The 15,581-nt window shown below is 43.6% G+C and overlaps 1 protein-coding gene across 4 annotated transcripts in view; it reads left to right on the top strand.

Moving 5' to 3' along the window:
• TNFRSF19 (TNF receptor superfamily member 19) overlaps positions 1 to 15,581 on the top strand; it is a 115,038-nt gene that overhangs the window by 46,315 nt on the left and 53,142 nt on the right. For all 4 annotated transcript variants that reach the window (XM_030562128.1, XM_030562149.1, XM_030562142.1 and 1 more), the window contains one exon: positions 5,744 to 5,829. In XM_030562128.1, coding sequence (XP_030417988.1) covers positions 5,744 to 5,829 — 86 coding nt within the window. The remainder of the gene's footprint in view (positions 1 to 5,743; positions 5,830 to 15,581) is intronic.

Below are 15,581 nucleotides of genomic sequence, written 5' to 3' on the forward strand. Positions count from 1 at the left end.
CCTCCTGATCGATGTGGGCTCTTCATCCCCCAGAGCCAGGTCACCCTGACTTGGCACCAAGTACCTCTGCCTCTGTGAGGAGTGTGCCAGCTTCTGTGAGGGACAGACACCACAGCCTGGCCTCCTCGGCATCAAGAGGAGACTCCTCCTCAGTGTCACATGACTCCCAGCACTTCCACAGTTCATCAGTGTAAAGGAAGTCAGTGCAGGAGAGCAGCACTGCTCCCATTTTCTAGTACTGTGCAAGAAACAGCGTAGAACAGACGGGGGTGCTCCTCTACCCCAAAGCCTGCCAGTCATAAGGATTCTGGAAGAGTTAGACCCATCCAGGGCCACTCTGGCTCAATGACTGCTGCTGTGGCACCATTGACTCCAGACCAGAGAGGGAGCTGTCAAGTCCAGTGCTATTGGGTTTCCCCCGTCAAAGAGCCATAGGAGTGCAGGGCTGGCGCTCCTGTCCACAACTAAGACATTCCAGGCGAGACAGGATCTGATGTTCCTCCTGGTATCACCATCTAGACACAAGGCAGCACTGGAGGCAAGGACAATCATGATACTGATGCCCCAGGTGCCGTCCAAAGGGAAGTTGGCAATGAGGCAGCAGCATAGGTCTCCCCTACCCCAGCGCTGCTTGCTGGCACCATCCGGCACCTCCCCTCCCAGGTCTCTGGGTAGTGAATCCTTGGCATCAGACTCAGAGCCTAAGTCCTATTCCTCAAGAAGGAGCCAGAAACAGTTGTGCCAACAGTACTGAATGGATTATATTAACCAAGGATTCACACCTACAGGCTGGCCAGCATAATGGCAAATGCCAGTGCAATGGCCCTTTTGGACTCTGTGGGTTTTTCATCAGGTCCAAGGACCTCAGTCAAGGAGGTCATATTGGGTGGCCTCAGAGACAAGAGCCCCACCACAACCACCTCCTCTAGCAATGCAGGGACTGGACCAAGGCACTGAGCCAGGTACCGTGCTTCAGGGAAGGTATTGAGGGACCCGTTAGAAGCAAACAGATAAGAACAAAGACTGGTACTGATCCTAGGATCCTCTTTCCTCCTCACTGGACAAGGCGGGCATGGAAACCTCAAGGGCACTCACTTGAGATGACCACAAGGTCCATCAGGAGCTGCTAAAGAGGGTCATCCAAACCTGTGGATACAGGTGAAGGAAGTTGCATAGACCTCCCACTCCCTGGTGCATACTTTGGAACCATCAGGTCCATCCAGGGTAGCCCTACCCCAAATAGTGCCATTTTAGAACCAATCTAAGTGTATGATAGACTCCATCCTCTGTGCAACCTACGGCAAAGAGGGTGGAGAAAAAATATTTTGTCCCACTGAAGGGTTTTGAATATCTTTACACTCACCCCCGTCCTGGGTACCTAGTAGTCTCAGCAGCAAATGAGCGAGAGTGACAGAGGCAATGGGATCCTACCCCGAAGGATGCCAAAAAGCTGGACCTCCTTGGCAGGAAGATCTATGCTACAAGGGGGCTCCAGCTTCACGTTGCAAATCAGCAGGTGCTCCTTAGCCGATACGATTTTAATACTGGGGAGCAATGACAAAGTTATTACCCCAGGAGTCCAGAGCAGAATTCTCAGCCTTGGTCAAGGAGGGCAGGGTGGTGGCCAAGGCGTCCCTGCAGGCAGCTCTGGACGTAGCCATCTCAGCAGTTGTTTTGCAAAGAGCCTCTTGGCTACAGGCCTTGGGCCTCCCTCATGAGGTGCCTCAGACTATGCAAGACCTGCCTTTTGAAGGCACAGTGCTATTTTCTTAGTGAACAGATGCTACACTGCACAGCTTGAAGGACTTCATGGCTGAAATCTTTGGATCTGCACACCTGGCCCCATTGAGAAAACATTTCAAGCCACAGCCATTACCTCGGTTCTACCAGTCACAAGCGAGGCAGGACTATAGTAGGAAGCAAGGCAGTAATTACAAGAGGAGGCCTCCTCTCCAACCTTTCTTGACCCCAGGGATCTGTGCCCACCAGACAGTCAGCTAGCTCCAAGAAGGCATTTTGAAGGTGTACCCAAGGATGGCATATCTGAACTATACCTGGATCCACTATCTTAGTGGACCGGCTGTCCCACTTTTATCAGGGCATGGGCCCATATCACCTCAGACTGCTGGGTGCTACACATGATAGGACTAGGATACACTCTGGAATTCAGTTCTTCCCCTCCTTCTCACCCTCCCTCCCTGTCCCTCTTCAGGGACCCTTCTCTCAAGCAACTTCTAATTCAGGAGGTGCAAACGCTCCTGCAAGTGGTAGCAATAGAGGAGGTTCTTCTGAAGTTAAGGGGTAGGAGGTTTACTCCCAATATTTCCTAATCCCCAAAGGCAATTTCAGATTTATTCTGGATCTGCGAAACCTCAACAAATTCATGAAGTAGCTGAAGTACCACGTGGTCTCCCTGGCCTCCATTATCCCCTCTTTAGATCCAGAAGACTGGTATGTCACCCTCTACCTGAGGGACGCATATTTGCACATATCCTTAGTCCCAGACCCCAGACAATTCGTGTGGTTCATTGTGGGACAGGTCATCAATGCCACTGTAGCTAGTAAAATAGGCGGTAGTGGCATCACCTATGTTGAAGGTCTGAGTGCTGCTTCCTTAAGCAGTGTTGACAATGCTGTGGTGGAGGAGATAGGCTTGCTCTTTCCTCTCGACTTCACGTCAGTGTGCCTGAGATTGGCAGAGGCCACAGTGTGGGCACTCTTACCCTTTGGCCTATCAGCGGCCCCTCAGGTCTTCACAAAGTGCCTGGTGGTAGTTGCTGCCTTCCTGAGAAAACGAAGAGTACAGGTGTATCCCTGCCTCGGTGACTGGCAGATCAGAGGCAGGTCCAGAGAATGGAAGCACACATTCAGTTAATATTGTCAACCTTCCAGAGGTTAGGCTTGTTGCTGAATGCACAAAAGTCGACCCTTATCTCCATTTAAAGGCTTGAGTTCATAGGGGCCATTCTTGACTCTGTCCAGGCCAAGACCTTCTTACCAGAAGCCAGGTTCCAGACACTGAGCTCAAACACAGAGAACTTCAGGAAACATCTCACTACCACTGCGAGGAGCTGCCCGAAGTTCTTGGGGCACATGGCATTGTGCACATATGTGGTAAAGCACATGAGTTTGAAACTCAGACTGCTTCAGGCCTGGCTAGCAACAGTGTACCAGCCAGGCCAGGACTGACTGGACAAAGTGCTCACACTTCAACACTCTCATTTGGTGGTTGCCCACAGAGGTGGTTTGCGCAGGCGTTCCATTCAGGAGACCACAGCCGTCGATGTCTCCTTCATCTGAGCCATGAGTCCCTTCACCTGATGGCTTGGAAGCTCCAAGGCTGAATCCTTTGAAGTCAGCATCCTCAGGTCCAGTACAGGAATTTCTGTTAGGTAGCAGAAAGCATCCACCAGGGCCACCTACCTGGTGAAATGGAAAAGATTTTCAATCGGCAAGACAGAAGGTGATCTTGCACATGCAAATTACAATACCATGTATTCTGGACTATTCGTTACATCTAAAGCAGCAAGGGCTGTCGGTGTCTTTAATTAGCGTGCACCTTGCAGCTATCTCAGCCTTCCACCCAAGCATGAGCAGCAGGTTTATCTTTGCTAACGCACTCTGTAGCCACTTTCTTAAAGGACTGGACAAGCTGTACCTGCACTTGAGAGAGCCAATCCCACTTTGAGACCTTAACTTGTTTCCCTCGAGACTCACAGAGGGAACCTTTGAGCCCTTGGCGACATGCTCTTTGCTCTACTTGTCATGGAAGATGGTCTTCCTCATGGCCTTCACCGTGGCCAGGAGAGTCTCAGAAATTAAGGCCCTTACTTCAGAACCACCCTACATGGTTTTCTTCAAGGATGAAGTCCAGCTGCACTCCCACGCAGCCTTTCTCCCAAAGGTAGTATCGCAGCTCCACAATAACTAGGACACTTTCCTCCCTGTCTTCTTCCTGAAGCCACCTGCCAGTAGCCAGGAGCAGAGGTTCCACTCACTAGAGGAGCGCTGGCCTTCTTCATAGATAGGACCAGCTTGTTTAGGAAGACTACTCTTCTCTTCATGGCAGTGGCTGATAGGATGAAGGGCCTCCCTGTATCGGCTCAAAGAATTTCATCATGGATTACTTCTTGACCTGGCGAAAGTCCCTGCTCCAGCATTGTTGGCACACTCTACAATGGTGCAAGCGTCTTCAGTGGTATTTGTGGCACATGTTCCCATTCAGGATATCTGTAGAGCGGCAACGTGGTCTTCAGTCCATATCTTTGCAACCCACTATGCAATCATGCAACAGGCTACAAATTATACTGGATTTGGCAGAGCAGTGCTACAGTCTACTTGTCGTTGACTCTGAACCCATCTCCTGCATTTGCTTGGAAATCACCTATATGGGAATGGATATGAGCAAGCACTCGAATCAAAAACTGTTAGTAACCTTTCCATAACCATTGTTCTTCAAGATATGTTGACCCTGTCCATTACCAAACCTGCCCTTCTACCACTCTGTCAGAGTTGTTGGCAAGAAGGAATGAGGGGGTGGCTGGCTCCTATATACAGCACCATGCTTGATTCCAAGGGGCGCCAGAGCCAGTCTGACCCAACAGATACCTCTGAGTGAATAACCTTCCAGTAACACTGCATGTGGCATATATATCCCTACATGGGAATGGACGTGAGCAACACATTTCACAGAATAACAGTCATGGAAAGGTTAGTAACCATTTAAAAAAAATTTTTGAATACTTTTCAGATGTCATTCTACATAACTATAAACTAGCCATATTGTAAGCAGTCCTCCAATTCTGAGCCAAACAGTTCTTTGCCAAAAATTAAAAATTCTGCACACAATATTTTAAAATGCTGTAAAATTCTGATTTTTTTTGTCAAAATAGCACAGTATAATCACACCAGTTTCAATTATTTTGCTAATTTATTTCAAAATACTTGACATCAAGTATATCTGTAACAATACAGACAAAAAAAAAAGATTCAGGAAATGTTTTTTGACAAATAAATTCCTTAGTAGGCATATTAATACAGAACTTTGAGTAATAATTCAGTTAAACTTCAATACAGAAATATATTTCCCGTACCCCTCAGAAGCAGTGCAAAGGCTTGGGGGAGTCAGGGATAACGGAGGATCTGAGGACTGAGGCAGAGGGAAGTAATTGCTAGGCAGGAGCTGGGAAGTGAACCAGGAGGGTTGTTGGATATGAGTGGGAGAAGTATGGAACAGGTTTATTTTGGGCAGGGGAGTAATTATTAGGGAGTTGGGAAGCCTCTCCCATGCAGATCCTGGTTGACACCTAGCCTCCCCCATTCAGTCAACCACATGTGCCCCTTCCATATGTGTCTCTGCACCTCTACTAGTCCTTCTGATTCCCAGGCTGACCCCCTAACAGCCCCATGTGCCTTGCTCTATCTGTCCTGTACCCCTCTGCCCCAATATTCCATGTCTCCTCATCTGGTCCCGCGGGCAGAGTGCTGTGAGGAATGCAGCCTCTCCCTGTCTCTCTCTGGGATTGGCTAAGCAAGTTGCCTCTGTTCTGGTGCCATAATAGCTCCTGGTGGGTGAAAGGAGTAGCTGCAACACCTCTCTGGCAGAATGTATTTTCCATGGAGAGAAAAAAAATCTGTGGGGACATGAATTCTGCACATGCACAGTAGTGCAAAATTCCCCTAGGAATTAAGATTCTACTGTAATAAAAAAGTAATACTTACAAGCTGTTCTTTTATCTTCTAGATTTTACAGGAAGACGAAGCTTGGCGGCTTTCAAGACATGGAGTGTGTTCCTTGTGGAGATCCCCCTCCTCCCTATGAACCTCACTGTAAGTGCTCATTGTGTTCAAATTAGAACAGGACCGACTTTTGGCCTTGTACATTTTTTCCTACTTTTATCTAGAAAGCTCAGCTAAGTGTCCTTTCATTGCTGAAATTGACCCACTTGCTTTCTCTTTAATCAGCTTTGCTACCAAGAAAATAAACATCTTTGTTTCAGTGCAGTTGCTGTGTTCTATTATGACAAAACCCAGTTGATTCAGCCCAATTCTGCAACAAAACATGGGTGACTTAATTTTTTTTGTCTCTTTCTGTAAATATTGGGTTCTTCTTCAAACTGTGGGTGCTCCATTTCAGGTGTGGGTGTGTCCCTGCACCTTCAATCAGAGAATTTCAGCAGCAGGGACCGTCTGGGTTGTGTTTACACAGTCCCCATCTCGCGGTGCCATTGGTGTCTCATCTAGTATGCACAATGTGACCCCTTCTGTTCCTTCTCAACTGTCAGCCTGAGACTGAGTTACCAGCAGTGTTATAGTTAGCTCATTTCATGTTGAACTAGTTTATCTAGAGTAGTTTAGTTTAATAGTTAGGTACTTACCCTCTCTTCCCCGTTACTCTAGCCCTTAAATAAAACCAAAAAAACTAAACCAAACTTTTTCCTTAGATTCGTTAGGGCTCACTCTTACAGGTAAACCACAGTTATTCAAGTTATGCCTGGCTCACCAGAATTCAAGCACTGCCTTTCATCCCAGAACACCATGCCAGTGTTGGACAGTCTGTCCACTGTTTCATGAGTCGTACATCCCTCAGAAATATGCCCACTGCTGCAACCTAAATTCTTGCGCTAGAAGGAACAGAGACTTATGTCTCAAACTCATTCTCATGGAAGAGTCCCTGCATCCAGCTGAAGACCCTGGCCAGAAAACCACTTCAAGACAAAGGTCCCTGGAGACCTCACCCTCATCACAGAGGAAGGCTTATTTTTCTAAAAAGTCAACCAGAAAAAGAGCGGCAACTTCTCAGAGAGAGTTGACCAAAAATAAATAGTCTCAGGCTCAGTCTCTTTCCTCAGTACTGACCACTCCACAGCTGAGTACCTGTGAGACACTGGGATCCTTCAGCACTGCCCACACCGTGGCCTCTGCCAATCTCAGGCACACTGACTTGGAGTTGAGAGGCAAGAGCAAGCCTGCCTACCTCCTCCACCACAGCATTGTCAACACTGCTTAAGGAAGCAGCACTCAGACCTTCACCACAGGTGATGCCACTACCGCCTATTTTACTAGCCACAGTGACACTGATGACCACATCCGCAACAACGCAATCAGCGATGACAACTTTACCATGCGCACCAAAACCTATAGTGCCAAATACATCAACAATGAAACCACCAGCAGTGCAACACTTTCTTCATCATAAAGACCTTTTAGTCTTGTTGATACCGGAATCACCACTCTTTGGCACTGACGGTTCTCCAGTGCACGTAGTATGAGAAATATCTGATTCACCGCTAGCCTCTCCTCTGTCCAGTGAGGAGGAGGAGGATGTGGAAGATGGTGTTTTCTCTTCAAGACACTCTTCCCCCACCCAGCCAATGCCAACACCTGGACCTCTACAACGTAGGTCTTATTATGGATAAGACTTGCACCCATGGTATAGCCACCCATGGATGGGCCCACCTATGCTGTTCACAACACACTGGCCTTACTGGGACCCATGGGCCACTTATAAAAGGCATCACAGCAGCCCCATAGCCCCTATAGGGAGGGGATTATATTTCCACCATCATCATCAGTGCCTGCACAGTCAGAACCCACTGAAGACATAGCTGAGGAATGGGAAGAGGCTCTAGAACAAGACACTATATATTTGCTACCCATAACTCATCCCTCTTGAGCAAGTCTCAGAGGCACAATATAAGTTGTTGGAAGTTGAGATTTGTAGGATATCCAAAATATCACTCCCAATCAATAATGCACTAATGGAACCAGCCAAAACAGTTTGGCAGACTTTTGCCATCATACTACCTACCTTTAAGAGAGATGACAAAAAATATTATGTACCTTCAAAAGGTATGGATTTTCCCACCCTGCACCAAATTATCTCGTAGTTGATGCCATCAGCCACCACGGTAGATAGCAACAATACAGGTCCATGCCTAATTGCAAAGAGTGGAAATGCTTAGACCTTTTCGACCACAAGGTCTGTTCCTCAGCAACTTTGCAATTTTGGCTTGCCAACTACATGGGCCTATTAGCAAAATATGAGCAGAGCAGCTACTCAAAATTTATGGACTTTATTAACACTGTCCCGGAGGACAAAACAGGCCATTTTAAATCTTTTATATCCGAAGGACAGCTTGTGACCAGAACCCCATTACAGGCAGCCTTAGACATGGAAGACTCAGTGGCAAGATCCACAGCCACTGTGGTCGTTATGCACCAGGCATCCAGGCTCCATTTTTGGGGCTTTCCTGGGGAGATACAGTCCACTGTGGAGGGCCTCCTGTTTGATGAATAGAAACTGTTCCTGCAAAGACAGATGAAGTCTTCCATGCGATGAAAGACTCCCACACAACCCTCTGTACCCTGGGAATTTACATGCCTGCAACCAAGAGAAGACAAACCAAAATGGGAAGCAGCATTTCTATATGCATTCTCATGGATACCACTGTTATCAAGGATGATACACAAAATAGGTTTGACAAAGCAAAAGTCATACTGATAGCCCCAACATGGCCCATACAGACTTGGTACTCGTACCTGATGCGGATGCAGTATATGCAATACGCATTCTTCCACTCCAGCAGGACCTTCTATCACAGAACTCCAGACAGAAACACCATCTAAATCTGGAGAGTCTTCACCTGAAGGCGTGGCTCCTACATGGTTCCATCATGATGAACTAGCCTGTTCAGGACAGGTTAAACACGTATTACTAAATAAAAGAAGATCAACCACGCGCAGTACTTACCTTTAGAAATGGAAGAAGTTCTCCATATGGTGCCAAGACAAATGAATTCCTCCAGTTTCCACACCTCTGCCATTGATACTGGACTACATCCTGGAGCTGAAACAGTCTAGACAATCCATTCATTCGATCGAAGTATATTTAGCTGCTATTACCACCTTCCACCATAAGATCGACGGGACATGGTTGTTTGTGTACCCAATTACCAAAAGCTTCCTTATGGGCATTCAGAATGTTTACCCCGAAATATGCTCACCCATGCCACCATAACTAAACCTTGTGTTACAGTGCATCACCAGGCCCTTGTTTGAACCGTTAGTGACATGCTCTCTAACACACCTCTCAATGAAGGTGGCATTTTTAGTAGCTATTGCATTAGCCTGCCATGTGGGTGAGCTATGGGCTCTGATGGCCCACCCACCTTATACCGTTTTTTTCCAAGGACAAGGTCACCCTAAAACCACATCCCAAATTTATACCTAAAATATCTTCGTTCTTCCACATAAATCAGCCAATCCATCTCCCAACATTCTTTCCCAAACCACACAGGAGTGCACAGGACTCCGCAATACATACTTTGGGCATCAGACATGCATTAGCATTCTACTTTGAGAGAACTAAGCCTTTCAGAAAATCCCGAAGACTTTTCATTTCCACTACAGAACATTCTAAAGGATCCACAATCTCCACACAAAGACTATCATTCATCTCTGTTACCGGCAAAAGAACTGCAACCCCTATCTGGGATCAGAACTCATGCTACCAGATTGATAGCAACTTCAGTAGCCTTTCTGAACAATGTTCCACACATAGACATATGTAGAGCTGCTATCCGGGCCTCTGAACATATGTTCACAAAATACTATGCAATTGTATAGAGCTTAGGCTCAGATGCACCGCTAGGACTAATAGTGTTATCTTCACTCACTCATGCAACTCAGAAGCTCCTTCCATCCAAAGTGGGACACTGCTCTACAGTCATCTGAAGTGGAGTATCCAGAGGACATCACTCGAAGACTTAGAGATGGTTACTCACCCTATACAGTAACTGAGGTTCTCCATGATGCGTTGTCCCTGTGGATGCTCCACTACGCCCCCCCACCCATCTACTTTGGAGTTCAATCCTGGACTCTACGGTAGAGAAGAAACTAAAGAGATCAGGTTACATGTGCACTAGATGAGGTGCCGGTGGCACCGCAAGACAGGGACCACACATGCATGACTCAGACACTCAGTGCTGCTGAAATTCTCTGATCAAAGGCACAGGGATGCACCAACACCTGAAGTGGAACTCCCACAGGGACGCACATCTCAAAGAACCTCAGTTACTGCACAGGGTAAGTAACCTTCTCTTATCCTTTGCATTTAAATAAATAATCAAGAAATCTTTCAAAACTGAATAAGGAACATAACTACTGTGTTTGCAAAACAAATTGACAAGTGTCTGAAGTTCTTCGATATCCTCTTCTTTACACCATTTCCAGAAAAACAAAACTTGCCAGATTTCTTAAAACATTCTTCATACTTTCATTCAGTCTAATTCAAAAATGAAAAAGTAGTAGATTTGTACCCAAAGAAAAAATATTGATTGCAAAATAATTTTTATCTTAAGTCTTAGGCTTTGTCTACACTACCACTTTTGTGGGCAAAACTTTTGTCATCGGGGGTGTGGAAAAACACATCCCTGACTGACACAAGTTTCACCAACAAAAGCACTGCTGTGGACAGTGCTATGTTGGTGGGATACGCTCTCCCGGCAACATAGCTACCACCACTCGTTGGGAGTGGTTTAATTATGCCAGTGGGAGAGCTCTCTCCCGTCGGCATAGAGTGGTTTCATGGAAGACCTTACATCAGCGCAGCTGCAGCGGTACACCTGTTCCACTGTAAGGTCCATAGTGTAGACCTAGCCTTATAAAAAAGTGAAATGCTGAATCAAGTTTATTGTGTGAATAGAAAGACAAGGTGGGTGAGGTAATGTTTTCTATTGGATCAAATGATACTTGTGAGAGAGACAAGCTTTCCAGTTTACACAGAGCTCTTCTTGAGGTCTGGGAAATGCACTCAGCATGTCACAACTAATACAAGGTGGGAACAGATTGTTTAGCTTAAGTAGTTAACACATATTTCAAAGTACCATTCAAGGTGAAGTGTACAGTTAACACCTCTCCACTCATGGGAGGAAAGCAGGAAAAAATAGCTGGGGGTGGAGAGCCATAAATATAGATTTTCAGTCTGTGATTTTTATTGTCCAGCAAAAGTTATGAATTTAAGCTTCCAAGCTCATCTCTTGAAACTATTGTGCACTTTTCCTTTGAGGATGAGGACAGAGAGGTCAGATTTAAATTGATTACTTTGTGAAAATTTTCCAAATGAATTATGTTGCCACTCAGATTTTAGCGACTTCTGTTGTAAAATACGTCAGTCTAAGTCATTTTTCCTGACTAAACCAGATATTCAGGCAACATCTTTGAAGGCAAAAGTTTTTAAAATCTGACTTCTCCTGGATTTCTGCCATGGATTCAGAGCAGTATATTACATGACTTTGAGTCAGAATAATTCAATTTTTATTTGAGATTACAAAATTTGAAACTATTAAATCAGATTTCTACAATAGCAAGAATAAAGTAAGCAAGTTATTAAGTTGTAATATTTCCCCTCCAATTATGATGTATATCTAGAAAGGAAATTGGACCTTTTCCAATTGTGATGTATGTCTAGAAAGGAAATTGGACCTTTTCCAGCTAGTTTTGTAGTGTTGAGCATTTGATAAGTATATGTACAGTTTTTACACCAAGGAATAAATTCTGCTCTGACTTACCTGGAGTAACCACCTTGAACCACCTTGCACAGCATATTTCAAGGTATAATTTGGTACTGAATAAATAAGTTGGTAGATAAACTTCTTACCTCAAGGAAATAAAGGCCAGAATTAAAACTGACCCCTAAACTATTTTTGTAATGTGCCCTTGTGATACAAAAGAAAAACATAACAGCCTTCTGAAATGAAGTCTGCAATAGTATTAACATCCCAGCTTCGCAGCTGAGTAATTCTAACTGCAGCAGTCATGTTGTGCAATCTTTCCTATCTTCCCACCTAGTCCGTTCCTATGAGAAGGTAGGATACGGAAACAATAATTCTGCTTCCTGAAGAACTTTGAGGCAGGTGAGAGAAATGAACAGCTCTGTCTTCCTTGAGCTCAGACTGCAGCTAGCCATTCATATACATTTTCCGCATTGTTTGTTTAGGGCCACAAAATAGGCAAGAATTTCCCTTCAAAATCAAGCCCTTTTAGTTGAAAGATTAAAAAAGTAAATATAATAGCTTAATTCGTGAATGTTCACAAGCTTCTGGAAATGTTAATTCTCGCAGATGGTGAAAGAATCAAGATCGGTCCTTTTTGAAACAACTCTGAATTGTTTAGTTAACACAGCTTTAGCCTTTCATTAAAGAATAGGGTTTGAGTCTACAGATGGAGCCTAAGGTAGACAAATTAGGTAGACTTATACTGGTCCTTAGTGGGCAGAAAGCCAAATTGCAGAGAAGAGTGCTTTCTTTGGCACACCTGCAGGAGTGAGCCCAAATCTTAACTAGAGATTTTTTTATTCCATCAGCTCAAGGTTGATGGTCTTCAACAAAATAACGTGAGGAACCAGTGCAGTTACTTGTTTCTCATGTTTCCTGTGGCAAGTTATGAGAATTTGCAACTGAAGCTTAAATAGCTCTTGACTAAACCTATTAAAAATCCTTTATTTGTACTAACTAAACATCTTTGAAAACAATGTGTTGTTATAGTATGTCACTGCAGTTACCAGAAGTAGCTTAGAAAGGACTTTCTAAGTAAATAACAGATAAAAACCAAGGGTGATGTCATGGCAGTGATCTACTACAGACCACCTAACTAGGAGGAAGAGGTGGATGAGGCTTTTTATAAACAACTAACAAATCATCCAAAGCGCAGGACTTGATGGTGATGACAGACTTCAACTACCAGGACATCTATTGGGAAAATAATATATTAGGGCACAGATTATCCAACAAGTTCTTGTAATGTCTCAGAGACAATTTTTTATTTCAGAAAGTGGAGAAAGCTACTAGGGAAGAGGCTGTTCTAGATTTGATTTTGACAAATAGAGAGGAACTGGTTGAGAATTTCAAAGTGGAAAGCAGCTTGGGTGAAAGTTTTCATGAAATGATAGCATACAGGATTCTAAGGAATGAAACTGCACAATAAAGATAATGGAGTTCAAGAAGGCAGACTTTAGCAAACTTAGGGAGTTGATAGGTAAGATCCCATGGAAAGCAAGTCTAATGGAACCCCAGGCTGGTAGTGGGCTCAGCGGTGGCCGGACCCGCAGCTTGTCATTAAAAAAAATTGGCTTGCGTGCCACCTTTGGCATGTGTACCATAAGTTGAGGACCCCTGTTCTAGTGTATACAGTGTATTCTGTGTGCACTGTACTTTATGGTCATTTTCATTATACACGATTTTCCTCTTACGCGCTGACCTTAGAACCTACCCCTCCACTGTATTCATTTTTGAAAGTTGATAATAAGCGGTGCTCCAGGGGGAAGGGAAGAGGAGGGGGAGCACAAGGTGGAAGTTCTGCCTAGGGTGCAAAATATCCTTGCGCCGGCCCTGTATGTATGTTACCATTTTTTATCTTAAATTCACAGTAAAATTGCATTTTACAATTTGCTTTAAAAAAAGCCAATATTTGGAAATAAATATAATTGATACCTCATAAGACTCTCACATTCTTCATTGCACATAATTCCTTAAATGGAGTCAGGTGTAGAAATGGAGAAAACATGAAGAAAGAAAAAGCTTTTGCTATATTGTAACTATTCACAACAAATTCAGTGTCACATTTCAGTGTGTGAATGAAGTGGATAGAGTCCTCACATTTTGGTGAACCTTCTGAAATAAAATTTTACATAATTGGGAAAAGAAAACACTTTTCCTTTCCTTATCACACATAAAAATAAATTTCTCAATCATCTCTTATGTAGCAAATAAGTGTCCAACGTTCCTTTGGGAACTCAAAATGCACCAATAAAAGTGTATTTAAATCAGTTACATAAATGAAGGTTGAATTTTGTGTTTCACTCCGGAATTCTAGATTCCCTCTGTTCTGCAGTCTACAATGATTGAAATATAGGGTTATATCATTCCTCCCATGAAACAGCCATGAAAATTGAAAAGCTATCCAAGAAGTTCGTGATTTATGTACCTTAATGGGAAGGGTTTGGAGGCCTACAGGGCCATGGCCTCCAAACTCAGATGTCCTTAGATCTACAAGAAAAATTCTTGAAGGGTCTTGAGATCTGATATCCAGACTCTCTATGGATTTTATAGGAATTTGTGCTTACAGGAGTAATATTAGCTTTAGAGGTAAGATGCCATGTATATCTGCTGGTGAAAAGCACAATGCAAATTAAGTAGTAGTTTATTCATCTAGGTGAATTTGTCAAGCTTCACCTTCCAGGAACTGGAATTTGTCATCACTATCTGTTAAAGAGCCATCTGCTATCAGAAATCTCTCTATATATGTGCTAAACTGTGATAGTCATGTCAGTGTTCTATTGGATAAACTATGTAGAATGAGATTCTTAAATGTCTCACCAAATCAAGATTTTCCAGACCTTGATTCATTCTTGTCAACAGTAGCACTTTTAAGAACATAAGCATGGTCATCCTGGGTCAGGCCCATGGTCCACATAAGCCAAGTATTATGTTATCTGACAGTGGTCGTGCTAAGAGTCATTGATGGACCTATTCTCCACGAACTTAGTTAATTATTTTTTGAACCCAGTTATACTTTTAGCCTTCACATTTATCCCCTGTCAATGAGTTCCACAAGTTGACTATGTGCTGAGTGCATTACTGCTTTTACCACTATTGGAACTGAGCTGGTGGCAGTAACTTGGGAAATTCTAGCGAAATTTAGTGTAGATACACAGTTAATCATGTTTAATGGTATTATAATAAGAACAGAATACTTATGCAGATACCGTATTTTTTTCCATGGAAAAATCAAAGGAAAGTTTTTTTAAAAAGTCCATAGCTACTAAGCATGATTTGAAACAAGGACTAAGTGTATACCAATGCACAATTCTTAGGACAATTGTTTAGCACATTTTAATTTTAACTTTGTCTATATATGTGTAATATAAAATGGTCAGTTATTTAATGGAAATTCTTCACTCAGTGCAATATTTCTGGTATGATATGTGAACTAAGGGGTTGAGTAGTCTGATCTTCACTGGTCTCTGACATGAGCTTTCTTGCTTTAGGAAAGTCTTGACTCCAGTCCTCAAAGCAGCCCAGAAGGCTTTCTATATAAGGGACTGATAGGGAATTCTCAAAGAAGAAGTGAATAAACTGATGTCTTGTAGGGTTCATGTAACATTAAAGAGGGGAAAAGTCTCTCTTTTGAGTCTTAAGTAGAAAACACAGTAGTGTTGAGAAACATAAATGACAAAACATGAAAATGCGCTTTCCCCCAATCCTAAGTACTATTTGGCTTTTAGATATCTAATGCTCTATCACTCCTTAATCCCTTTTTCTTTCAGTGTGAAATAGAATGACAAATATTTGTGCAACTAACTCAGTTGAGCTGTTATAGAGGAAAAGTAAAAGTTTGAATGTCTTGCTCCAATAAATTAACTGTCTTGTGAGGTGCTTTGTCAAGTTTTTATTTGCTTATGAACACTACCATAAGGGCATGAACTTCCTGGGCTAAAGGTTCATAGTAAGTATGAGCCATTGACGAGGACCTCTGTGTATGGGGAGCAGTTGATTATTACCTAGTTAGCTATAAATCTAAGT

The sequence above is a fragment of the Gopherus evgoodei genome, chromosome 1, assembly GCF_007399415.2.
Source record: "Gopherus evgoodei ecotype Sinaloan lineage chromosome 1, rGopEvg1_v1.p, whole genome shotgun sequence".
In the NCBI taxonomy this organism is placed as follows: Eukaryota; Metazoa; Chordata; order Testudines; family Testudinidae; genus Gopherus; species Gopherus evgoodei.